Source organism: Cricetulus griseus, chromosome 4 (assembly GCF_003668045.3).
Source record: "Cricetulus griseus strain 17A/GY chromosome 4, alternate assembly CriGri-PICRH-1.0, whole genome shotgun sequence".
In the NCBI taxonomy this organism is placed as follows: domain Eukaryota; kingdom Metazoa; phylum Chordata; class Mammalia; order Rodentia; family Cricetidae; genus Cricetulus; species Cricetulus griseus.
Window position 1 is genome coordinate 93,851,511 of NC_048597.1, and position 26,611 is coordinate 93,878,121.

Consider the following 26,611-nt stretch of genomic DNA (forward strand, 5'->3'; position numbering starts at 1 on the left):
AGATCTTTGGCTTCTACCTGGCACTAATCAAGTGCCCCACAAGCATTAGCTTGTTATATGATCTTATTTATTCTTCCATACCATGCTGGCTGTCTAGTTAACCAGAGAGGGACACAGGGGCCTCTGTGTGGGGAGATTTGAGCAACTCCACTCCAGACTGCTGGGCTCTTGCACTGGAAGGTGTGGCCTGAGTGGGCTGAGTTGGGTAGGGTGCCCATGACAGATGGAGGTATTCACACATATGTGATATGGTAGTGGATGTCATTGTCCCTCTGCAGCTGAAGGAGTGGGTCCAGAAGCTCATGATGACACTCCGGCACCCAACCCTACCTCTCCTGGAGCTGCAGGAGATCATGACCAGCGTGGCAGGCCGCATCCCAGCACCTGTGGAGAAGGCGGTCCGCAGGGTGATGGCCCAGTATGCCAGCAACATCACTTCAGTGTTATGCCAGTTCCCCAGCCAACAGGTGTGTGACCCAGCCAGCTCCGGCCAGCCACACCTATGCTTACTTCCTGTCCTGCCTCTCATAACCTGGGCTACCACCAAATGTTGTGGGCCCCATGGTCTCTTTCTAACTTTTTCTATGAAACTCCAGCATTTTCTCCCCAAGGGTCGGGCATTTATGTGCACCCCAGTCCCCAGGCCTCACTCCAATAGCTCAAGTTCAAGGTGGTGGTGGGGAGAATCAATGGTGCAAATGGAACTGACTGCCTTAGCCCAGGCTAGCTCAAATCACTAGCTGCAGAATCTTGTTCCTGGGTCACTGGTTTTGGAAGTCCGTGGCCGTGGGCCTCATGTGTCTTGGGGATGGAAACCATCAGTATATACATCCCATTAGTATAATAACTGTTCATTCTCTCTGGCCTGCCTAGTTTATTTTCTGCTGTTGAGCACATGAAGGTCGTTTCCCCGACTGCCTTCAGCATTCCTTCCTGCTGTCCTCACCCGCCATCCCCCACACACCTTAGCCCTCTAGAAGCTGAGCCAGGCCATTGCCAGAGGTCAGCATCTCTGAAGATTGAAACTGTTTGTTTTGTTTTTTGCAGTGCTGGGCCTCAGGCATGCTAGGCAAGCACTCTACCACTGAGCTACACCCCGAGCTCCTGAAGGTTGGAATATTGTTCAGCCATATAAGAGGAATGGCGCTAAGAGTCATGCTCCACATGCACGAGCCTTATGCTAAGGGGAAGGAGCTGGTTAAAGCCCACAGTGTCCGGAACAGGCAATCAGTGTAGAAAGGAAGTCCGTTAGTGACTGCCAGGGGAGGGGAGGGGTGGGGGGAGGAGAGGAGAGGACAGTGGCACAGTTGAGTGACTGTCTTCCCACAGCTGGAGGAGGGACCAGTTGTATCCCAACCAGAAATAATGAGACCCCCATGGAGAAGCGGATGCATTTGGGACCCTTCTGAAATTTCATCTTAATACAAGTTTTATTTTTAGTTTTCATTAAAAATTTTTTTGGGGGGGGTGTGAGATGGCTCAGCGGGTAGAGACGCTTGCCAAGCAAGTGTGGTGACCTGAGTCAGAACCCACATAAGGGTAGAAGGAGGGAACCAACGTCACAGTTATCCCTGACCTCCACATGTGCCATGGTGCACATGTCCCCACATATATCATGTCCACATACCACAGTGATTGTCAAAGGGAACATGGCAACCACATGAACTTTATTTAATATAAAGACAGGACCCGTCTCCCTCCTGCGCCCTTGCTGGATGCTCCCTCCTCCCCCGAGTCCTGTCAGAGGGGGAGGGAGGCAACATTTCATTCACTCATATCTTTGTATGATTGTTGTCATTCTGGTCTCCTGGTCCCCAGAGAGACATCGAAGGGGTGAACAGGGCTGTTAGGGAGAGGCCAGATGGCTTGGGTCTTTGAGTACAACCAGGCTGGGACCTCCCTGGGAACCTGTGGTGGGGGTCCCTCATGATACTACCCTGTGGTGACTGAATCAGGTGGCTGGCAGTGGCCTGATCTGTTTTGTGTTCTTATCTAGATAGCCACCATCCTGGACTGCCATGCTGCCACCCTGCAACGTAAGGCGGACCGTGAGGTTTTCTTCATGAACACACAGAGCATCGTGCAGCTGGTCCAGAGGCAAGTGCACCCAGGGGCTGGAATCTCGTGTGTGTGTGTGTGTGTGTGTGTGTGTGTGTGTGTGTGAAGTCCTGGCTTCAACCTCCAGCACAGGGAGGGAGATGAGGAAAGGAAACCCATCCCCCATGTTTAGGAATATTATAGAAGAGAAAAAACATAGAGGGATACCACATTGCATTTTGTTTCAAAAAGGAAGGGAAATTTACAAAAAGTTTGACTTCAGGAAACATCTTTCTATGTTCCATAGGTCATTGGAAATTTTTGTTTTGTGATTAAAATCTGTGAAAACCAGCTTTCCTCTTTTAGTAGCTCAACTCTTAAGGTTTTTTTCCCTTCTCTCTGGGCTTGCCTAGAGGCTTAGTCCGTCTGGACTTTGGTTTGATGAGCATTGACCTGCCTAGCTAGCACTAAGCCCACTGGATGTTCTCCTAGGCCTGAGGAGTTGGAGTGAACCCCCCTTCCCCCCTCCTTGTCCTCCCCTCCTCCCTTCCCTCTCCCGTTCCCTTTACTCCCCTCCTTCCTTCACACCGTCTCTCTCCCTCCTTCTCTCCCAGTGCTGATCGTATCCAGGGCTTTGCACACCTGAGGAAGTATTTTTACCACTGAGCTACATCCCAGCTCTTAGTTTTCGGAGACAGGGTCTCCCTGTATTGTGCCACCCTCAAATTTAAAGTCCTTGCGGGAAGAGTGCTCTTGCAGGCGTGGGCCACTATGTCTGTGCTTCCCTTCTAAAAGCCATAACAGCACTAGGGGAGACATCTGTTCAGGAGGTGGTGGGCATGGTGACAGGGCTGCTTTTGGTTCCCCAGGTACCGCAGCGGGACCCGTGGCTACATGAAGACCGTGGTGCTGGACCTCCTGCGGAGGTATCTGAACGTGGAACATTATTTCCAACAAGGCAAGAGATAACACCCACTTGTGTCAGCCACAAGCTCTGGGCAGGGCAAACTGGGAAGTGCCGGCCTCACCATTCTGAGTCTCTTGTCTCTCCCACAGCCCACTATGACAAGTGCGTGATCAACCTGAGAGAGCAGTTCAAGCCGGACATGAGCCAGGTGCTGGACTGCATCTTCTCACATGCACAGGTGGCCAAGAAGAACCAGCTGGTGATCATGCTGATAGTAAGATGGGGACCCGCACCCCAGGTGGGGGTGGGATGGGGGCTTTTCTTCCTCCCCCTCCTCCACCTCCTCTCTCCCTCCTTGGGTTGATCTTGAGCCACATAGTGAGTCCTAATGTCAAAATTAACAGCAATAATAATAACCAAATGAATTTCGTATATTATCTTTAAAACTAATTAATATATGTTTAAAGCAGTCAAGAGGGCCTGGCATAGAGCAGGTGCTTTGTGTCACTGCCTGTTGTTACAAATAAAATTTTATCGTGCCAACCACACTGTAAGCAATGCCAAAGGCAAGTAGTGAGGTCAGAGACCAAACCACCTGCAAAACCAGATTCTTTACTTTCTGGCCCTTTCTTGAAAATAGTTGAGGACTAGACTGGGTATGTAGCTTCATGACAGAGCACTTGCCTAGCAGGATTAGGACCTGGGTTCCATGCCAGAACTGAAAAGGGGGGAAAGCAGAGGAGGGAGAGGAGGAGGAGGAGGGACTTAGCTGACAAAGGCCACTTAAGAAGGAAAGGGCTCACTATGGCCCTCATGAGGACACAGTGTATCATCCAGAGACGTCTTGGTGGCTGTCACTTTGCATCCAAGATCAGGAAGCAGGCACACATGAAGACCGGTGCTCAGCTCACTTTCTCCTTTGCATTCAGTCCAAGCCCCCAACACAGGGAATGGTGTCGCCCACATTCAGAATGGGGTTCCTCACCTCAATTAACCTAACCTAGAAACTTCCTCACAGACAGGCCCAGAGCTTTGTCTTTTAGTTGAGTCTAGATCCTGTCAATCAGGATTAAGTTGAGCATCACTGACACTTGCATCAGGGACTTTCCACGGAGCAATGACCCTGGAATGAACTTCGATTCCTACTCTTGGTTCTCAGTGTGGTTCAGTGGTCATAGGATGTTAGTGACGGTGATGCTGATGTCAAAATAGAACATGACGCTGTTGTCAAAATTGTATGATACCAGTTGCTTTCTAGATTCCAAATAAATACACAAGAAAGTGTATTTATTTATTTATTTATTTATTTATTTGGTTTTTCGAGACAGGGTTTCCCTGTGTAGCTTTGGAACCTGTCCTAGAACTAGCCTTGTAGACCAGGCTGGCCTCGAACTCAGAGAGATCCGCCTGCCTCTGCCTCTTGAGTGCTGGGATTAAAGGTGTGTGCCACCAATGCCCGGCTATTTATTTTTATTTTATATACATTGGTGTTTTGCCATGGATGTTGGATCCCCTGGAATTGGAGTTACAGACAGCTGTGAGCTGCCATGTGGGTGCTGGGAATTGAACCCGGGTCCTCTGGAAGAACAGTCAGTGTTCTTAACCACTGAGCCATCTCACCAGCCCCTGGCAAGTGTATTTTGAGTTGTTGTATGTGGAAGGTGGTCACCTGGTGTTTTAATGCTCACATGTGTGTGTGCATGCTCCAATGCATGTGTCCACAGAGGCCAGAAGGCATCAGATCCCTTGGAGTTGGAGTTACAGCTTAATAACATGAATGCTAGGAACCTAACGACTGAGCCATCTCTCCAGCCCATACAAAGTACTTTTTGAATGCTGTACCTCTTAGAAAGCCTAGTTGCGGGACAGCACCCAAGCTCTGTGCTCTCCTTGCAGCCATGGGGGAGGTGAGAGCATTGCTACAGCTGTCTGATCCTGCTGGGACTTGAGAGGGACAGAGTGACAGGCTGTTCTTGGGATTACAAAAGCTTCGAGTGCTTGTTATGATTGGGACATAGATTGCATATAGGTGAGAGGTGACTTGGCCCACAGTCTATAGGTAGCAAGGTGTCTTAGAGGACAATATGGGCTGGTAGGGATACTGGAGGCCAGTGGCTCAGAAACCTGCTTCCTTACACCACAGGTCTGTCTCCAGTGGCTGTTTAGGGGGCCCCTCCTCTGAGATGTCCCCAAGCCCCTCTTACAGCAAAGACACAAGAGGAAACAGGGGCCGTGTGCACACAGCACACTCTGCAGCAGAATAGCTCCTCACTTGACAGAAGGGAGGGGTGTGTGGCCAGGGAGATGACTCAGTGGATAGATCATTTGTTGCACATGTGTGACCAGAGTTTGGACTCTCAGCATCCACATAAAAAGCCAACAGATATGGTGTCCTGCTTGTTGTAATCCCAGTGGAAGTAGAGATGAGGGATCCCCAAGGCAAGCTGCCTAGGGGACTAGCCAGAACAGTGAGTCCCGAGTTCCAGGTTCAGGAGAGACGCTGACTCAGAAAATGTAGTGGAGATCAATGGAAGAAGACACATGAGGTGGTCTGGTCTTGTTCCCACAGTCATGTGCGCAGGCGTGCATGCTCACCCACACACATAAAGCCCCCGGTACATGGTAAAGGGTTCTGTTGTATTTCCCTTCCCATTGGATGTTGAGGGTGTATGAGTCAGTGAAGGAATGTGAGATGTGAGTGCGTGAATGACATGTACCCACGTAAAAAGAGACGAGGGAGTTTTAAAAAGCTGGCTGGATGTGTTCAGAGAGTTGAGATTAGACCCCTACCCCTGACCAACGAAATGCTGGCCGGATCCCCTTGGGTAAGGCAAAGTCAACCTGGGTTCTGTTGTTGTCCCTGAAGGATGAGCTCTGTGGTCCAGACCCCGCCCTGTCAGACGAGCTGACCTCCATTCTCAACGAGCTCACACAGCTGAGCAGAAGCGAGCACTGCAAGGTGGCCCTCAGAGCCAGGCAGGTTGGTGTCAAAGCATGTTGCCATGTGTGTGTATGCTTGTGTGTATGTGTTTGTGTGTACATGTGTGTGCGTGTGCCTGTCTGTTATGTGTGTGTATTCATGCATGTATATGTGTGTGTGTGTGTGTGTGTGTGTGTGTCTGTCTGTGTGTCATGTGTGTCTGTGTATATGCGCTGTAAATATCTGTGTGTGTTTGTGTGTTCACCTGTGAGTGTGTGTGTGTGTGTCTGTGTGTGTGTGCCTCTGTGTGTGTGTGTGTGTCCCTCCCACCTGCCAGTTTCGCTCATCTCAGTCCTCCCTCTTGTTCCCTTCAGGTCCTGATCGCCTCCCACCTTCCCTCCTATGAGCTGCGGCACAACCAGGTAGAATCCATCTTCCTGTCTGCCATCGACATGTACGGCCACCAGTTCTGCCCAGAAAACCTCAAGGTGAGTCTTTGGGGCCATGGGGTTTCCTTCCCTTCAAGGAGTCCCCAGTGTAGTGACATAAAGTTCAGAGTGACTAGGATGCCCCGCCCCTCCTGGGAAGGACTGTTGCACAGTCGCCCAGGGCCGGTGTATGGGAAATTGGAATGGGAAAGGTTCTCTTTCCTAAACGATGAGAGTGGCTTGCCGTGTGGCCATCCTGCAGGCCCATGCCGAGCACTTTAACCTGCAGGCTTTGGGAGTCGCAGGTGTGGAAACCCGTTCACAGGATGCGCTGGGCAACAGACTGGCTTTCCTGGCCAGTACAGGGTTTAAATTAAGGTGTTATGGAACATTCCAGGGGGCATGAGCCCTTTGTGTGGGGGTGTGGGTGGGGCACTTGGCCTCCTCTTCCCAGGCTCTTGCCCAGGCCCTGGCTTACTGTAAACTTCTAGGCACCCATCAGCATGTGACACTGGGATCTTGCCCTCGGCATAGTCACACCTACCCCTCCATTGTCCCATCTCCCAAGGCTGTGTGCAAAGAGTCCCCTGCATTGGAAGACACTGGCTGCAACAGTGATTGTGACACAGCCTACTTGTGCCTCCTGCCACTACCCAGCTTCTGGGTCAGATCTGCTCATTTTCTGTTTGCTTTTTGGCCCCTTACATTTCCCATAGAAATTAATACTTTCGGAAACAACTATATTCGACGTCCTGCCAACTTTCTTCTACCACGAAAACAAGGTCGTCTGTATGGCATCGCTGGAGGTAAGCAGAAGCAAGCCATCTGGAGTGTTCAGCGCTCGCCCACCTGCACGGCCCAACCTTGAGTTGTGCACCTTGCAAATATGACCTTTTCTCTCTAGGAAGAGGTTTACTATTCTCCTCTCACAAAGAAATAAATTGAGCTCAGAGCAGTGAGGTGACATTCTCAGGGCCACTTAGCCAGAGACAGAATCAGGATTCACACCTTAGGATTTGCCTTCTTGCAAAGTCTGTGCCAGGAATGCTACCGTGCCCTGGCATCACAGACTCCTCCAGACAGGGCACAGCTCGAAGCCACACTCCAGTGCCAAGCCAGACACACCTTGTCCAAACTTCTTACTCATGTGTATTCAGTATCTCAGAAAGATGTTCCTGCCTAGAGCAGAGAACACCAGCGACCTCCCTTGGGACAGGGAACGGCATTTCTGGTGGAGCAGCCAAAAGGGCTCCCTGAGCACCAGAGCCCAGCTGTGTTCTGTCAGAGCCCATGTCTTCTCAGGACTGCTTCTTGCTTCCTGAAAATAGAAGGTGGCGACTCCTGTCCTCAGGACCTTCCTTAACCCTGGACTGAGTCCTGTGAATGATGGTTTATTGAGACAGGGTTTCTCTGTAGCTTTGTAGACCAGGCTGGCCTTGAACTCACAGAGATCTGCCCGCCTCTGCCTCCTGAGGGCTGGGATTAGAGGCATGTGCCACCATTGCCCGGCTTGACTGATGGTTTTATCTCACCCTTGACCCTCAAGCTCTAAGTCTCCACTCCTCATGAGCCCCCTACCTTTCCTTGCCTCTCTTAGGCCAGGTTTGCCTAGGCCTTCATGGAGGCTGGTTTGGGGCCTTTTGGCACACGACAGCTGCAGGGGGCCCTGGGCTTTCAGTTGCTGCTTTGTAAGGAGTCCTTCTGAGGCCACACTCTCGAGGCCAGTGTGCCTATCAGATGTCAGATGTTGTTCTGACAAGTGTTAATCCCTAGTTGTGTGTGTGTGTGAGGGCTTTTTCTAGGATATACCTTTTAAAAACTTTTAGTTAGTTAATAAATTCATTGTGTGAGAGAGAGAGAGAAAGAGGGAGGGAGGAAGAGAGAGAGAGAGAGAGAGAGAACCATGGGGACACATATGGAGGTTTAAGGTTAAAGGTCATCTGCTCAGGTGTGGTTCTCCGTTTCCATTTTGCCTTTTTGAGTTAGGGTCTTTCATTTCCACAGCCAGGCTGCGTACTGGACTCTGAGCTTTCAGCTGGTTCTCCCGTCTCTGCCTCCCCTCTCACCATAGGGATGCTGGGGTGACAGATGTGTGCCACCACATCTGGCTTTTTCTGTGGGATCTGGGAATCAAATTCAGGTCGTCAGGCCCACACAGCAGTTGTTTTTACCCACTGAGCTGTCTCTGTGGCTCCAGGACGTACTTTCCTGTGTTTCAGTTCTATAACAGCACATTTATAATTCAGCCTTTTCCTTGTGACTCAGGAGCACTGGGAATGCACAGTCTAGGCTCTTGAGAAAACAGAATTTTGGGATTTTTTTGTTTGTTTTGTTTTGTTTTTTGTCCCTAAATGGGTTGGAGTCCCCAGGCACACTCCAGGTCAATGATTTACAAGGACACACAGGACTCTGGTTGTCATGGTCACAACTTCATGTATTACACAGAATGGAAGGCATTCAGCAAGGAGAAAGGCACATAGGTGATGCTGATGGGGCCAGGGTGGGGCTCCTGGCGTCTTCTCCGAGGGGAATCACAGTGAGTGAATTCCTCTGACATTGAGTTATGACACGTGTGCAGTGAAGTGCACCCGGGAAGCTCATGAGACACCGGGTGTATTTAGCATCCAGGGTTTTTAGTGGGGACTGGGCTCAGTCACCCTCTGCCTGGTATGTAGTAATGTTGAAACTATGAAGCCAAGAGCTTGTGTCCATCCATGATGGAGCATCAAGGCATTTAGTCACCAGGAAGTTTATCTGAGAGAAGTGGGAATCTGCCCCAAATCCAAGCTCCCACAGCAGCCTCTCGCAGGACAGCACTGAGGCCCGTGGTGCTAACTCCATGGCTCTCCTATTCCCACGTCAGCTTTAAAGCTCTAGGACTGCGTGGGTCAGTGTGGCTGCTACTCACTTGTGTTAGTGAGAGCTTGAAATGGGACTTGTCCCCACTGAGCCTGTGTACTATGTATATACATGCCACTCTAGAGACTTAGTGTGCAAGAAAGAATGTGAAACTCCCCAGTTCTTTATTAAATTGATTGCATATTGAGATGAAAAAATCTGGGGTATTTAGGGAAAGAGGAAATATAGATTTTTTTCCTAAGTGGCTACTAGAAATTTAAAAATTATATGGCTTGTGTTACATTTCTGTTGGTTAGAGTGGAGTGGACAAACTGTAGTTCATGGGCCATCTATGTCAATACTTATTTCTTTAAATAAAATTTTATTAGAACACAGGTACACCTACTCACTTTTCCCATGCTACAATAGCGGAATCAGGGGCTGCAGCAGGACTATCTCCCACACTCTGAAACATTTGCTATTAGTGTCTTGAGAAATCCCCTTTCATGCAGCCCAGAGAGCCTGCAGAGGTCCTGTGCACAGCCTTTCACCCCCTCAGAGCCCACTGGTCTCTATGAATGCCCGATACCCCTCTGCTCTGCCAGGTGTATGTGCGGAGAGGCTACATTGCCTATGAGTTAAACAGCCTACAGCACCGGGAGCTCCCAGATGGCACCTGCGTGGTGGAGTTCCGGTTCATGCTGCCATCTTCCCACCCCAACCGGTATGGAGTGGTTTCTGCTTGTTTCTTGCCTCACTGTCTCGTCTCTGAAAGGATCCAGCAAGTATGTCTGGATGCTGGGGAGCAGAAAAGGAGACCCTTTCCCACCTGTAGGTCTCCTGCGGCCTTGCGAGCTCATTTGTAAAATGGAGATAATCAACCATGTCCATATCCGTCTCCTGTCTAGTGACCCATGTGTGCTGCCTTAAAAGATGGCGAATGATATGAAACGACAATGTAGTTTCTTAATCACACAGCAGCAGTTAAAGCGCTCGGCATGGGCCTGCAGGATGGCCACATGGCAAGCCACTCTCATCGTTTAGGAAAGAGAACCTTTCCCATTCCAATTTCCCATACACCGGCCCTGGGCGACTGTGCAACAGTCCTTCCCAGGAGGGGCGGGGCAGTTCTGGTCTTCGTGCACATTCTTTTTCATGCTTCATGGACTCACCCCTCCCACACCTGACTCCAGAGTCCTCACGTGACCAGACAGGATTGGTCCCTGGGAGCAGTGACCCTCTAAACCCCTAACAGCCACTGACATTATCCCAAGGGAGATTGATGGAAGGAGAATGAAGGCAGTAGAGGCCTGGGATGATCCCAGGTCCAAACTTGCATCCTTTCCAGGTGCCTAGAGCCAGAGCTTTACAGGGGAAACTGAGGCTGGGAGCTTACCACCTCTGTGTGTCTATCTTCACCTCTTTGGATTTACCTCAGAACTATGTTGGGACTGAACTTTGAATGCATCATTCATTCATTCATTCATTCATTCAATCACTTCCTTCTTGGGCTCCTGGTCTACTCCTTGTCCCAAGGATTCTCATGTGACCCCTCAGTACCTGCTCCTAACTGCAGTCTCCCCCTTGTAGGCCCCTATTCCAGACCCCACCTAGGGAAGGCTCTTATCCTGCTCTGCTTCCCCAGGCATCCTATACAACAAGAGCTCTTAGGGTGGAGTTGGCAGCTGCTGCCTCAACCTCTGTCTCTTGTCACCCTGCAGGATGGCCATACCCATCAGCATCTCTAACCCTGACCTGCTCAGGCACAGCACAGAACTCTTCATGGACAGTGGCTTCTCCCCACTGTGCCAGCGCATGGGAGCCATGGTTGCCTTCAGGAGATTTGAAGAGTTCACCAGGTATGGCGTAAGAGCTGTGTGGCTTTCCCAACCCCCAGCGATCTGTTCATTAACACTTGGGCTCAGGGAAACCCAGACACAAGCACAGCAGTTAAGAATTCTAAGACGGGCATTGTGGCCCCCCCGCCTTTAATCCCTGCACTCGGGAGGCAGAGGCAGGCGGATCTCTGTGAGTTTGAGATCAGCCTGGTCTCCAGAGCGAGTGCCAGGCTAGGCTCCAAACCCTGTCTCGAAAAACCAAAACCAAAACCAAACAAACAAAAAAAGAATTCCAGACTTCTCACAAGCTGACTTAGTAGAGTCCATGCTATAGGGAGAGATACCTTGCTCAGCTTAGACACAGGGATGTGGGGGGTGGAGAGGTGCCTTGGTCCTGCCTCAAGGAGACAATGGGACAGACTTAGACTTCCTAGGGGAGGACTTACCCTCTCGGAGGACAGATGTGAGGTAGGGAGCGGGAGGAGAGAAAGGAGGGGGAGCTGGGAATGTAAAAAATTAATAAAAGAAAAAAAAAAGAATTACAGACTCCTTAGGGAGTGATGGGAAAGACTGGTCCATGGTCCTAAGGGACATGGCTAGGTAGGAGCCCAAAGGTCTGGCATGCTGTTGCACCACAAGGACTGACCACACCCTTCTGAGGCAGGAGTCCCTCAGCTTTCTCTGTCCCACACCCCAGGAACTTCGATGAAGTCATCTCCTGCTTTGCCAACATGCCTACAGATGCTCCCCTCTTCAGTAAGGCCCGCACCTCCCTGTACTCTGATGATGGCAAGGTGAGCCCAAAGGGTGATGCGCACCGGGGAGGGGCAGACTGTGGCCCTGCCCTCTTGCTCCCAGCTCTCGTTTTTTCTCCTGTAGAACCTTCGAGAGGAACCCATCCATATCCTGAATGTGGCCATCCAATGTGCTGACCACCTGGAGGATGAGGCGCTGGTGCCAATTTTCCGTACCTTTGTGCAGTCCAAGGTATTCCCGGAGGACATGCTGTAGGTCACCCGCTTTGTGTTGCTATCACAAAATAGCTGAGGCTGGGAACAAAGTAAAAAGTTTATGGGATGCTAGAGAGATGTCTCAGTGGTTAAGAGACCTTATAGGTCCTGCAGGGGATCAGGTTCAATTCCCTGCACCCACATGACAGGTCACAACTCACCATACACTGTGGTACACAGATATACATAGGAGCATAACCCTCATTATGCAGCCCACAGTTCTGGAGGCTGCACCAGCAACTGTGTGTGGTTCTCACAACAGCCCCTGCTGCCTCACAGCATGTGAATGGTGTTGCACCAAGGGGATGCATGCATGCAAGAGAGGGAGGGACTGCACTTGCTCTTGGTATGACCCCCTCACTGAACTGACCCTTCCTGTGAGACCATTGGCCCTCTCCAAGGGCGTTGTCTCCAGGACCCATGGCATCACTTAGAGGTGACCTCCCCCTCCCCCCAAGCCTTTCACACTGCAAGGAACTAAACCCAATAGTTTCCATGGTAACCATGGGCACAGGTTTCCATGGTAACCAGAGAGGTGGCAGGTTTCTTGGGGAGGGCGCTGAGCACCTGAGGTGGACTGGGGGAGTTTCAGAGGCACAGACCTGGTGTCCTGCCCTAACTCTGCTAGTCCTTGTAGCCAGTGTCTTTGTGCAGAGGACATGTGTGGGCCTCTTCAGCAGGGATGCAGGGAGAGTCTGTCTCTCCCAGGATGACTCAGTGATCATATGACCAAAGTTATATACAGTTGCCTAGTTAGAAGCAGAGATGAGAAATAGTTTGGGGGAACCAGAAGCTTTTAAAGTGGTCACAGGTATGTGCAAGCCTGCGTTGGCTGTCCCTTGCAGATGTCCTCACGCAGGGCCAGCTATCGTGTCTGTTCAAGACTTACAGCTACACACAGGTGTGAGCAGAGTGGTGGGTATGGCAGGTCGCTTTCCCCTCTGAGCCTCAGTTTTTCTATCTGTGAAATGGGTTGCTGAGACTCTGCCAGCCAGGCTGTCTGAATGTCAGTCCTCGGCCCTCCTGATTTGTCAGGAATTCCAGCTGTTGTCTTTCCATTGTCTGTATCTAACATGTGTCCTCTGAAGGAGGAACCTCTTCCTTCCACCTGGCTTGGTGCCCTTCAGAGGATGCTTTCTGTGCTAGCTGGGGACATGATTTTTGTAAATGTATTTAGCCTCATCTCTTCAATCTGTTGTTAAGGTTGTTCACTGAAGAAAATCTTTCAAAAGCAGACACATCTGGAAGTAGGTTTTATTTATTTGTTGTTGGTTGTTTTTTACTCTTTGCTCTTTTGGGGGCCCACCACCCAGCTCCCATATAAATTACGGAGACTTATTACTTATGAATGCCCAGCCTTAGCTTGGCTTGTTTCCTGCCAGGTTTTCTAACTTAAATTATCCCATCTACCTTTTGCCTCTGGGCTTTTTCCTTTTCTTACTTCTGTATATCTTCCTTTCACTCTTACTCCGTGGCTGGCTGTGTGGCTGGGGGGCTGGTCCCTGGCATCCTCCTCCCTTATTCTCCTTCCTTCTTCCTCTTCCCAGATTTCTTATTTATTCTCTCTGCCTGCCAGCCCCGCCTATTCTTTCTCCTGCCTCGATATTGGCCGTTCAGCTCTTTATTAGACCATCAGGTGTTTTAGACAGGCAAAGAATCACAGCTTCACAGAGTTAAACAAATGCAGTATAAACAAAAGCAAGACATCTTTACATCATTAAACAAATGTTCCAGAGCCTAAACAAATGGAACGACCTTAAAATAATAGTCTACAGTATTTATTTGCATTTATTTATGTGCTTGTGGAGGTCAGAGGACAGCTTGTGTGGGTTGATTCTCTTCTTCCACCACGTGAGCCCTAGGGATCAGATCTAGATTGCCAGGTTTAGATGTGAGTACCTCTACCTGCTGAGAGTAGGTTTGAAAACAAAACCCACAGCCCCCACCCCAGGCAGGGATGAGAAGATCTTATCTCCCTCCTCCACTTGCCAGTCTACTCCTGACCCAGCTGACAGTGCTCCTGGGCTTTCAGCAGCTGCCCCACTGTGGGAAGGGACCCTCTGAACTGGGGGCTACTTTGCCTGACCTCTGGCTACATCAAATGCAGCCCAATAATCCTCGGGGTTCTTATCTAGGGAGTGGGTAGGGAGAGGTTCGAGGCTCATCCCCGCTAGGATGGGCAGTGAGGAATCCTGAAGTGTGTCAGGTGCCATGGGTGCCACATGGCTGTGGAGAGGAGCCACCCCAGGGGGATAGGCATGATAGGTGAGGAATTGTGTGCTACGTTTGATGCACTGGAGAGGCGTGCTAGAAATAAGGGTATGGTGCCTCATGGGGTGGGCATTTTTATTATTGAGACTTTTTGTGTTAAGTATGTCTGTACACATTTGCACACTCGTGTGCTCACATCCACGTGCATTCACACCTGTGCACACATCTGTGTGCATTCACACCTGTGCACACATCCATGTGCGTTCACTTGAGGGCACACATCTATGTGCATTCACACCTGTGCACACATCCATGTGCGTTCACTTGAGGGCACACATCTATGTGCATTCACACCTGTGCACACATCCATGTGCGTTCGCTCGTGTGCACACATCCACGTGCATTCACACCTGTGCACACATCCACATGCATTCACACCTGTGCACACATCCATGTGCATCCACACCTGTGCACACATCCATGTGCGTTCACTTGTGTGCACACATCTGTGTGCATTCACACCTGTGCACACATCCACGTGCATCCACACCTGTGCACACATCTATGTGCGTTCACTCATGTGCTCACATCCGTGTGCGTTCACTCGTGTGCACACTTCCTTAGCAGAGAACTCATGATCCAACTACTCACTCACTGTGGTCTTTGTTGTTATTTTTAAAAGTTTTCCTTTTAACTTAAAATACCGTGTGTGGGTGCTTTACCTGCACGTAGGTCTGTGCACTGTGTTGCAGTGCCCTAGGAGGCCAGTAGAGGGCATTAGACCCCCTGGAACTGGAGTTAAGGTGGTTGTGACTGGCCGTGTGGGTACTGGAAACCGAACCTGGGTGCTCTGGAAGAGCAGCCGTGCTCTTAGCTGCTGAGCCTCTCTCCAGCCCCTGGTGTCTTCACTTGGTCTGTTCTCCTTTAAACCTGCGTGTCACTCAAATGCCCTTGGTATGCATGTGTTTCTTTAGCTTATTTTGTTTTGCTGGGGGGTTTTGGTTTTTGAGATAAGGTCTCATGTTGTAGTCCTGGCTAGCCTGAAACTTGTGTATAGCCCAGGCTGGCCTTGAATAATCATTCCCCTGACTTGGCTTCCCTAGTGCTAGGATTACATGTGTGCTGCCACACCCAGCTTTCCTTGTGGAACAGGCAAAGACTATTTCCCTTGTGACTTTCCTTATTTATGTTGATAAAAACAATGACTGTTTTCTTGTCTCGTGGGTTTGTCTTTCTCCTTAAGCCTGTATATTATCATATTTGCTCCATTTGGGGAACAGCTGGGAGCAATTCTGTACTTCTTTTATGTAATGTTTTAATTAGCTATCAGGAACATATAGATCATATGTAGGTATAGCTTGATGGATTTTCACCCTGCTGGTCAGAGTTCAGACCAGAAGTGGACGTGCCTGGTCTCCTAGAACACAGCGTGGCTGTGTCCTGAGATTCATCTGCTCTTGGGTTTTCTGTACATAGATAGCATCACAGTTCCTTGCATGCACCTCCTAACTTGTAGAGCATACAGCAATTTGCTTTATTAAGCTATAGGTCACAGTTATTGAAAGTGTAATTCAGACTGGGGATGTAGCTCAGTGGTAGAACTCTTGCCTGGCATACTATAGGTCCTAGGTTCAAATCCCATTACTAGAAAAAAATCACAAAATGCACAATTTGATGCTTTTTAAGTATGTTCACAGAGTTGTATGGCCTTCAGACTAATGTCAGTTTTAGAACATTGCCTCTCTGCAAACCAGAACTCAAAGCCCTCTCACAGCCATCTCCCTAGCCCATCCTAGGCGGCCAATGACCCACTGCCCTTCACTGTAGACTTGCTGATTCTGAATGTTCCCTGCTAGGCCATCTTTTGACTGGCTTCTTGCATTTATTACACTGGTAGGGTTCATCTACCTAACAACATACATCAGAACACCAGGCCTTTACTAACCAAATAATATTCCACCGTGTTTGTGGTTTTTAATGCAGAAAAACATCCTTGTGGATTACGGACTCCGAAGAATCACATTCCTTATTGCCCGAGAGGTTAGTTCATTGTCCTCTCTGTTCTCCAAGCTTCCAGGCCAGGTATTTGATATTTATTCTCTAGGGTGGGGTAAGAAGCAATTAGTTTCTGGCGAAATCTTTCAGGATGGCTCATTCTGGAAGTAGACTGAATCATCTTTATTTAATAGTCACAAAAGTAGGCGAAGGAAGGGTTCAGAGTCTTGCTTGTCTTAATCACCTCTTGCATGGATTTCTTTTTGCAGAGAGAGTTTCCCAAGTTCTTCACATTCAGAGCGAGAGACGAGGTATGATTGCAAGTGCTGACACTGTCCTCCATGGGTATGTCACACCCCAGGCCTACGGGCATGCTCAGAGCCTGAGATGTGGACCCTCACGTTTCCCTGGAACCACACTGCCAGAAGGAGCGTGGTTCCTGCTGTGAGCTCAGACACACCGGGCTCCCAGTCATTTGTTAAGTTTGCATTTGCTGTGTATTCAGGCTGGCTTCCAGGTGCCTGGTGTATAAATGAATACCAGAGCACAGCCACAGCCATGTGATTAGACGTCATCATGGCTTTCACACTGTCACCAAGTCTGCTATGGTCATCACCCTAAAACACATAGTACCCAGCCCTTTAGGACTCCCGCTCTAGAGCAGGTGGCCTCATTCTTAGCGCAAACTCAAGAACCCAGCAAAGTTCAGCACTTTGCATTTCGATTGATTCAGGATCTGCTTACCCAGCTAAACACCATCCTTTTGGAAGGGATGTGGTGGAGACTTCTCTCTAGTTCAGTTTCCAAAACAGTCAGTTGATTCCTTTGGGGGACTTATTTCTATAAAGAAGTCAGGGTTCAGAAGTTGAAGATGACAGACAGCAGCCTCATGACTCTGGCATGTCCTGGGGGCAAGCAGGGTGCACCCAGAAGGTGGTGTCACAATGCCTGTGACCTTCAAATCTCTTCAGCTTCATGATGAGGCTGCACAATGAATGTGTCATTTCTGAGTACCAGGGTTTGGCAGCATGGAGGCATGTTCTCACAGAGTCAAACCAACTTCCCTCTCTCTGGCCGGCCTACAGTTTGCAGAAGACCGTATTTACCGCCACCTGGAGCCTGCACTGGCTTTCCAGCTGGAGCTGAGCCGGATGCGCAACTTCGACCTTACCGCTGTGCCCTGTGCCAACCATAAGATGCATCTTTACCTGGGTGCCGCCAAGGTGAAGGAAGGGCTGGAGGTGACCGATCACAGGTTCTTCATCCGAGCCATCATCCGGCACTCGGACCTGATCACCAAGGTAAGGTGGCGCCCGGCGGCTTCACCCCCACTGTGAACTCATTCCTCATGCTCTGGCTTCCTCTTTCCCAAGTCCCCACTGTGTACTCTGCACATAGGGCCCTGACCTTCTAGACATCTAGACACTTCAGTTGGAGTCTTGTATTTTGTGATATTTTCTGTCTCAGCAGAGAGCTGAAGGGATGGAAAGTTACTGGTTTGTTCAGGAAATGTCTTGTGTTTGCTGATTGACCACCAATGATCACGTTGGTTTTAAAGTCACTTGAGGGGTAGGGAGGATGGCTCAGTAGAAAAAGCACTTGCTGCACAAGCCTGGGGTTTAGAACCCAGAACCCACATAAGAAACTAGGCAGGAACTGGGCGTTGATGGCGCACGCCTTTTAATCCCAGAACTTGGGAGGCAGAGGCAGGCGGATCTCTGTGAGTTCGAGAGGCCAGCCTGGTCTCCAGAGAGAGTTCTGGGACAGACTCCAAAACAATACAAGAAGTCCTGCCTTGGAAAAAAAGAAACTAGGCAGGTATGGCACTTCCTTATGATCCTGGCAGAGGCTGGGAATTCCCAGGGCAAGGAGTAGAGTAGTTGAATCAGCAAGTTCCCTGTCCAGTGAGAGACCCTGTATCAAGAAATAGAGTGGAAGGCTAGAGATACAGCCCAGCTGCTTGTAACTCCAGCTTCAGGGGATCTGACACCCCTGCATCCCCTGGGTACCTGCTCTCTCTCTCTTTCTCTCTCTCGCTCTCTCTCTCTCTCTCTCTCTCTCTCTCTCTCTCTCTCTCTCTCTCTCACACACACACACACACACACACACACTTTTAGAATATCTTGTGAAAGTACCAAGAATTCCACTGTGGAGGCGCCAGCCCTACCAGTGACTTTGATTTCTTCCTGAAATGGAAGATCAGAGCCAGTGTGGATGGATACCAGGACATTTTTCTTGTGAACCAGGCTCTATGTGAACAAAGACCCATTCACGATACCTTCTATTTCTTTACACACCCATGGAATACTCTGTGTGTGTGTGTGGGGGGGTAAAAAAGTCAAATCTACCACTGATGGGTTTTAAAAAATTACAAAATTACATTTATTAGAGGCGGGAACACCACTGCATGTGTGTAGAGGTCAGAGAGTCAATTCTCTCCTTGTACTGTGTGGTTCTAGAGACGGAACTCATGGCATTAGGCTTGGCAGCAAGCACCTGTTCCCGATGAGCCATCTCACAAGCATTCCCTGTAGCCACAGCCCCAGATGTCAGAGCATCAGGGTGCAGAAGACAGAAGGCTGAATATGACACACAGCCTCGTTTTTTTTCCTGCCCTCAGCAGGGCTCTGCATCTCACCAGACATACCAGCTAAGTGCAGGCCCTGTGGCTGAGGTTGGCCTTATTCCTTTGGCAGGAAGCCTCCTTCGAGTACCTGCAGAATGAAGGCGAGCGGCTGCTCCTGGAAGCCATGGATGAGCTGGAGGTGGCGTTCAACAACACCAGCGTGCGCACTGACTGCAACCACATCTTCCTCAACTTTGTGCCTACTGTCATCATGGACCCCCTCAAGGTTGTACCGCTGGGGCTCTCCTGGGCTCTCGATGCATTTTCTCATGGTTCTTCATGCCGCAGTGCTTTGAGGTTGTGTCTCCTGGCCCTCCAGCCCCGAGTTTCAGGATGAACATGTGGTTAGCTGAGTCAGGAGAGAACAAACCTGCCAGGCCATTCAGATGTATGGGCTCACACAACATGGGCACCTAGAATGCCTGGCATAGCTTATGTCCTCTCCAGGCTCTTCTGGGCAGGATGAGAGCCTAAGGTCTGAGGCTGGGGCATTATGTGCAGGCCGATTCTGCAGTAGGTAGACCTTGGTGATGCTAATTTAGGGACCAGAGAAGACGTCAGTATCTGCAGGCTCACAGAACCCATGAGGATGCCCTGGCCTGACTAGTACACACAACCCAGAAGAAAACTGCGCAAGGGCCTGGGAGGCACGGAAAGATGGGGTGATACATGAAGATGACTTCTGTTGCTCGTCACCCTGTCACTGGGGGACGTAGCTCAGTGGTAGAGAGTCTGCCTGGGATACACAAGAGCCTGGGCTCCATCCTCATTGGCTGTTAGCAGCTAATAGCCTGTGCTGGGTGCCAGGCTCCTTGCCTCCTGCATGCCTTACGGTCCCCTTGCTGTCAGCATTACCATGGTGTGAAGGGTAGGCTCTGATGGCACCGTGTTTCTTGGCAGATTGAGGAGTCAGTGCGTGCCATGGTCATGCGCTATGGCAGCAGGTTGTGGAAGCTCCGTGTGCTGCAGGCGGAGGTCAAGATCAACATCCGAGAAACGACCACGGGCAGTGCTATCCCCATCCGCCTGTTCATCACCAATGAGTCTGGCTACTACCTGGACATCAGTGTCTACAAAGAAGTGACCGATTCCAGATCCGGAAACGTAAGGGTGGCCACCACAGTGTCATGAGTCTAAGCAGGTGCAGCTATCTGGGCATCAAGAAGCTACCGTCGTGGCCCTCGCCTTGCTTTGTCTTGCATCATGACAGCCTCCAATAGATAGCTTCAGGATGTGGAGGGCATCGTAGTTTCCTATCTGTTCACCCTCCTAGGCAGGGCTATACTGCCCCATGGCAGAGTCCATCCTTCGCCATGCTGCAGGTAGAAGTGGAGTGTGTGACAATTACCATGCAGAACTCATATTGGTCCATCTAGAGATACACATTTCCCCTAGCCAGCTTGCAGAAAAGGATTTTGTAAATGAACCCAAAACGATTTTACGTGTGTGTGTGTGTGTGTGTGTGTGTGTGTGTGTGTGTGTGTGTGTGTGCACTTTTTATTTTGAAATAAGACTCAAAACTCTCAAGTTACAAAAATAATACAGAACAAAATATTGGATGGAGTGTACCTGTTACCCAGCTTCTCACAAGGACATATTTCAGTTGACCATAATATGCTACCCAAACTATAAAGTGACACAGGTATAGCGCCAATGGCCTGATTTCCCTTGGTTCTTGTCTGCATATCTTGCTGCCATCAGCATATTGGCGCTCTGTCTCCTATCTCCCATGGCCCTCCCTGCTCTGGTTGCCACATGGCAAAAGACATAAGCTCTGCACTGCGGATCTGCCTCTCCATTGAACTTTTGTTGAGGACCCAAACTCAGGTCCACTGGAAGAACAGCCAGTGCTTTTAACCTCTGAGCTCCAGGCCCTTTCCTTTTTCTTTCTGTCTGCCCAGATCATGTTTCAGTCCTTTGGCAACAAGCAAGGAAGCCTTCATGGGATGCTGATCAACACGCCCTATGTCACCAAGGACCTGCTCCAGGCCAAGCGATTCCAGGCACAGTCCCTGGGGACCACCTATGTGTACGACTTCCCGGAGATGTTCAGGCAGGCAAGTACTTGAGGGCTCAGATGTTCTCTGCCCTCAAGCGGCCCTCTCCCCTCCTTTCACCAGAATCGATCCCTTGTCTTAAGTTACATTTCTGAGATTCTTTCTAGATAAGGTCTTCCTGGAGAAAAATTGATTAGTGCAGGAATGACTTCAAAGTACTCCCCTCCCAAATCTAATTTTATCCTGTAGATAAGTGATACTCTGGAAAACAAAGGGGGACTGGGTGGTGGTGGCACACGCCTTTAATCCCAGCATTCAGGAGGCAGAGACAGGTGGATCTCTGTGAGTTCAAGGCCAGCCTGGTCTACAGAGATAGTTCCAGGACAGCCAGGACTGTTACACAGGGAAACCCTGTCTCAAAAACAAACAAACAAAAAAACCAACCAAACAAACAACAAAGGGAACTGGGGTGGGAGGGGGAGGAGAAAAGTAACTTAAAAGTCTATGACCTGTGACAAACTGCTCAATAGTTTGATGTTTGCTTCCGGTTTGTTTATATATTTTGCATGTATTTGTGGTGTGCGTGTGTGTGTGTTGGTGCATGTACATATGTGTGTGTAGGGGCCAGAGGTCAACATCTGGTATCTTCTTTATTTGCTCTCACCCCATTTTTTTTTGAGGCAGGGTCTCAGTTAACCGGGAAGTTGCCAGTTTGGCCAGAGTGGGTGGCCCACGAGCCTCCTGGTTCCTCCTCTCTCCATCTCCCCAGCTCTGTTTTTTGCTTGGGTGGGGATTGAACTCGGGTCCTCATGCTTGTGAGGTCTCTGTTTTTCTGGCTGAGCCATCACCTCCAGCCCCTCCTTCTGATCTGTTTGCTCATTTATAAGCTAGCTGCTGCTTGCCAGGCCTCATTCTGAGGTGGGCAGACCGTGGAGAGGAGGCTGTACATGTGTATGTGCATATATGTGCATGTGTGTATAGAATGTGCATTTTGTTTAAAGTAAGTAGTCTCAAAATAGTCAAGAAGTCATAAAAACAGTGCCGGAAAAAAAAATTGAACTGAACATTCCCACAAGCCATTTCCCAAGTGACAACAGCATTCTGGTCAGTCATGGTGTTACCAAAACAAGAGATTGATACTGACTTTGAGGAATCTTTACCCTGTTCTTTGACAATGTCTGGGGAACTGGGTGCAGAGGCACCTGCCTATAGTCTCAGCTGTGAGACTCTGTCTTGGAAGGAAGGGAAATAATGTTTTGTCAGGTTTTCCTGAGAGATAGAGTAATATAATATCTGTGACTCCCCAACCAGCTCCTGGCACACAAGGCACAAAATTGGAAATAACTAGGAGTTCTTTATTCATTCTTGTTTATGTGCCTGTGTACATCCTGAGTTTATTTGCAGTACTTTACATGTGAAGCCAGAGGGTGTTGGATCCCCCTGAAACTGGAATTGTGGGTAGTTGGGAGCTGAGTCCATACTTTGAAAGTGTGACCTGGCTGGGCAAACGGCTCCATGGCAGAGGGCTTGTCATGCAGGCATGAGGACCCAAGTTCAGACCCCAGCACTCACCTTAAAAAGCCAGGCATGGGGGCTGGAGAGATGGCTCAGAGGTTAAGAGTGCCGACTGCTCTTCCAGAGATCCTGAGTTCAATTCCCAGCAACCACATGGTGGCTTACAACCTGGTGCCCTCTTCTGGTGTGCAGACATCCACAGAAGCAGAATGTTGTATACATAATAAAATCTTAAAAAAAAAAAAAACCTTAAAAAAAAAGAAAAAAAAATCACCTCCACCAAAACTGAGCTCAGATGGTTTAAAGAGAATGTATTTTCCCTCCGCATTATTATTGTTATTGTTATTGTGTGGAATATGCTGTGTATGGATGTGAATGGTGTGTTCTTTAAATGTTTCACAGTATAAAAAAAGGGTGAGAACAAGGCAGTGTTCTGACATGTTATCTCTAACTGGGAAGGGCAGTGCTTCCCTCCCCATGACTCCAAGCTTTTCCTCCCCCCAGGCTCTCTTTAAACTGTGGGGTTCCCCAGAAAAGTACCCCAAAGATATCCTAACATACACAGAGCTGGTGTTGGACTCCCAAGGACAGCTGGTGGAGATGAACCGGCTTCCTGGTGGGAATGAGGTAGGAGGTGGGCACGGGGGCGGCAGTGGGAGGAGACGGGAGATGGGCACAAGGGGTCAGCCTGCTTCGGATGTCACCTGGAAGAACCGAAGTCATTTTGCTTAGCCCGCATCTCTTTCCAGGTGGGCATGGTGGCCTTCAAAATGAGGTTTAAGACCCCCGAGTATCCAGAAGGGCGGGACGTCATTGTCATCAGCAATGACATCACCTTCCAAATCGGCTCTTTCGGCATAGAAGAGGACTTCCTGTATCTGCGAGCGTCTGAGATGGCCCGGACAGAGGGCATCCCCCAAATCTTCCTGGCAGCCAACAGTGGGGCCCGTATGGGCCTGGCTGAGGAGATCAAGCAGATATTCCAAGTGGCTTGGGTGGACCCAGATGACCCCCACAAAGTACGTCCTGAAGTGAGGGTGGTAGCACGATGGCTCTTACCTAAAAGAGGTCATCGTGCCTAATCCAAAACCTCACATCTGAAAGGCTTCCAGATCCAAAGCTTAGGTGTCAGCATGATGTCCCAAGGGGAAAGCCGTCCCCCCCCCCCCCACCCCCCCCGCCACCTCATTCACTGAGTTTCAGTCAGAACGCAGGGGGCTGGAGATGCTGTGTGATGTGTCTGTGAGACATAGATGAATGTGTTTAGGCCTGGTGCCCACTCCCAGGATATCTTGTTATTGCATGCACATAGGCCAATCTGAAAAAACAAAATTTCAAAATCTTCACTCCTTCTGGCCCCATGCATTCCAGGTAAGAGACAGCCTGCGTTGCATGGGCAGGTGTTAATGGCTCCTGCAAGACTGTGGGAAAGAATCTCTATGTGCGGTGCAGGCATGCACAGTGAGCATAAGTAGCCCGCCATGTGTCGAGCAATTCACACTTACTGAGCCAGGCACAGTGCCACATACCTGTCCTCCTGGCACTGGGGAGGCTCATGCAGGAGGAGAGAGAGTTCAGGATCAGCCTGGCCCAGGTGGTGAGACCTTGTCTCAAAAAAGAAAAAGAAGCAAAATAAATGTCCTGGGACACAGTAATTAGCAGAAATGACCAAAAACTCCCCCTAGGGGCGTGACAATGAAAAACTTGTAGACAGGTAGGTGACATGTGCCAGGTTCTAAATTTGTGTGTACCCAGAATGCAAAGTGATTAATGCCCAGCATCCAGGCCTTAGATTGTGTATGTGTATATGTGTGTGAGGGTGCATGTGTGTGCATTCGTGTGTGTGTGTGTGTGTGTGTGTGTGTGTGTGTGTGTGTGTGTGTGTGTGTGTGTATACATGCATGGAGAGGTGAAGACAACTCCAAGTTGTCACCCTTCGCCTTTTTTTTTTTTTTTTTTTTTTGAGACAGGTTCCCGTGTTGGCTTGCAATCCATCAAGTCTTCTGGGCTAGATGGCAAGCAGGCTTCCAGGAATCTGCCTGTCTACCCCTTCCACCTCCCCATTGCTGGGGTTGTAGGCACACACTGGGAGACAGTGGATCGGTCACTTTCCCATGGAACATGTTCCTCAGACATCTTTAGTCCGTCCATAGTCCAAACATCTAAAATCCAAAATGCTCTGTAATCTGAGACCCCTTGGTCACTGACTTCATCCCTAAAGTAGCAAATTCTGTCCACACCTCAGTTCATGGGATGTGTCACAGTGAAAACTCACCAAATCACAATATGTTTTCCAGGTGACCTTTAGTCCATAGGTGCCTACAAAACATGAACAAATCTCACATTAAACATGGGTCCCACCTCTAGGATGTCTCATTAGGCAGAAGCGGGTATCCCAAAGCTCAGATATACTTTTACATCTGAAGCACTTCTGGTCCCTGTCATTTGGGCTGTTCGACCTGTGCACATGGACACGCATGGACACGCATGGACACGCATGTCCACGCATGAGTGAATGCACATTTCCTACACAGTGCATAACCAGGCAGAGCATGAGGCTGTGAGTGAGGAAGAGTGATGAGCTCAAAGTAGCCCTGTGGTTTGCAAACTGTGCACCTGTGCAGTTGATGATGGGTGGCCTTGACACCCTGGAACATTTGGTGGCTGTCGAGTCCATGGAACTGGATTCACAGACTCACTGATTGTGTTTTTAAGGGATTTAGATACCTGTACCTGACGCCCCAAGACTATACTCAGATCAGCGCCCACAACGCTGTGCACTGCAAGCACATTGAGGACGGAGGTGAATCCAGGTAAACACCACTGACTGGCAAGCTCTAGTGTAACCACAGTTCATCCCAGCTGCCTGTAAGGGGCACATTTCTATGTTTGTGGGTGGTGGACTCCTGAGCTTACATGTGGGGTGCTAATATGCCATTTGGGACAATCTCCAGGTGACTCATCCTGGTCACCCCCAAATGATTCATTGTTCCCTCTCTCCCTCCCCTCCCTTCCTTTTTTCTTCCTTTCCCTCCCTCCTCCTCTCATTGCCTCCCTCCCTCCCTCCCTCCCTCCTCTCTCTTTTTGTTTGCTGAGCCTTGTACACAGCAGGCAGGTGCTCTGCTGTTGAGTTATAAAGTTTCATCCTTTACTCAAAACATCAGCTCATGCAGGATAAAGTAGACTAAGTTTTCATGATGTCTCAGGGGACAAAAGTTCATATTTCATGACCCAGTTGTCCAAAAAGATTCAGGGGTCACCTGGGGTCCCTTCTTTGAGAATGTCAGAGGTTGGCAATTAAACAAATGGAATAAAACAAGCCACCAGTCTCTAGGTGACTTCCTGGAATGCGAATGACATGAGAAATATTTTTAATTCCATAGTGAAATAAATTTTGGAAATACTCAGTTAAATGTGTCCATCAGAACACCTTCCTACAGGCCTGCCAAGACCCCTAACACATCAACACTGGTGAATTTCTAACAAGATCTGGCCAGTGTGTCACGCCCTTTTGGGGTCATGAACTAAGTGTCTTCACTCCTGGTCCCTGGTGCCACTACAGACCAAAGGCTAAGCTAGTTTTCTGTGGGATGTGGGGTAAGATTGTGGTGATATATTGTTTATGGTTTATTAAAGCCACTGGAAATCAAAACAGCAAAGCAGCCATATTAGTTAGCCTTAGAAGCCAGGCACACACCTTTAATTCCAGGATTTGGGATTAAGAGGCAGATGGATCTCTGAGTCAAATACCACCCTGGGCTACTGGAGAGTGAAGCAGAGCTCACGCCTTAAATCCCAGAATTTGAGAGGTATGAAAGGTAGAGGCATTCAGTCTGAGAGTTATTCTCCAGCCACACCAAGGAGAACATAGCAGTCTGAGTGAATCTGAGGAGCAGTGAAGTCGGGAGCAATTTGAGGATCCCCCCCTTTGGTCTTAGCTGAGGTAGAGATAAGAGCTAGTGGCTGGCTGCTTTGCCAGACTGACTGAGCCGTCTCCCCAGGCTTGATCTGATCTACATCTTGAAGCTTGAACCAAAATATTGGTCTCTGGGTCTCTTATTTTTCGTGCTACATAAGGTGGCACCTCACTAAGAGCCTCTGTTTGGCGGGGGGACAGTCATTGTCTGGTCAATCTTGATCTTTTAGAAGCTTAGTGCCCCAGGTCCTAAGCACCCCCCTTCACTTTGCCCCTGACTACCCTGCGCCCCAGCGTTTGTCTTTGCTCACCCCTCCTGCCCCAGATCTGTGGGAAATGTGTACTTCTGTTTTTGTTTTGGAGAGGAGCCTTT

General features: G+C 49.4%; 1 protein-coding gene across 1 annotated transcript in view; it reads left to right on the forward strand.

The window, feature by feature from the left end:
• Acacb (acetyl-CoA carboxylase beta) overlaps window positions 1-26,611 on the forward strand; it is an 83,681-nt gene that overhangs the window by 44,132 nt on the left and 12,938 nt on the right. The window contains exons 20-39 of the mRNA XM_027415987.2: window positions 279-467; window positions 1,997-2,097; window positions 2,907-2,995; window positions 3,094-3,218; window positions 5,811-5,924; window positions 6,239-6,352; window positions 7,009-7,098; window positions 9,736-9,854; window positions 10,852-10,989; window positions 11,666-11,762; window positions 11,848-11,955; window positions 16,173-16,229; window positions 16,454-16,495; window positions 17,270-17,485; window positions 18,881-19,036; window positions 19,711-19,914; window positions 20,712-20,867; window positions 22,827-22,949; window positions 23,072-23,341; window positions 25,038-25,135. Of these exons, the coding sequence (XP_027271788.1) occupies window positions 279-467; window positions 1,997-2,097; window positions 2,907-2,995; window positions 3,094-3,218; window positions 5,811-5,924; window positions 6,239-6,352; window positions 7,009-7,098; window positions 9,736-9,854; window positions 10,852-10,989; window positions 11,666-11,762; window positions 11,848-11,955; window positions 16,173-16,229; window positions 16,454-16,495; window positions 17,270-17,485; window positions 18,881-19,036; window positions 19,711-19,914; window positions 20,712-20,867; window positions 22,827-22,949; window positions 23,072-23,341; window positions 25,038-25,135 (2,606 nt within the window). The remainder of the gene's footprint in view (window positions 1-278; window positions 468-1,996; window positions 2,098-2,906; window positions 2,996-3,093; window positions 3,219-5,810; window positions 5,925-6,238; window positions 6,353-7,008; window positions 7,099-9,735; window positions 9,855-10,851; window positions 10,990-11,665; window positions 11,763-11,847; window positions 11,956-16,172; window positions 16,230-16,453; window positions 16,496-17,269; window positions 17,486-18,880; window positions 19,037-19,710; window positions 19,915-20,711; window positions 20,868-22,826; window positions 22,950-23,071; window positions 23,342-25,037; window positions 25,136-26,611) is intronic.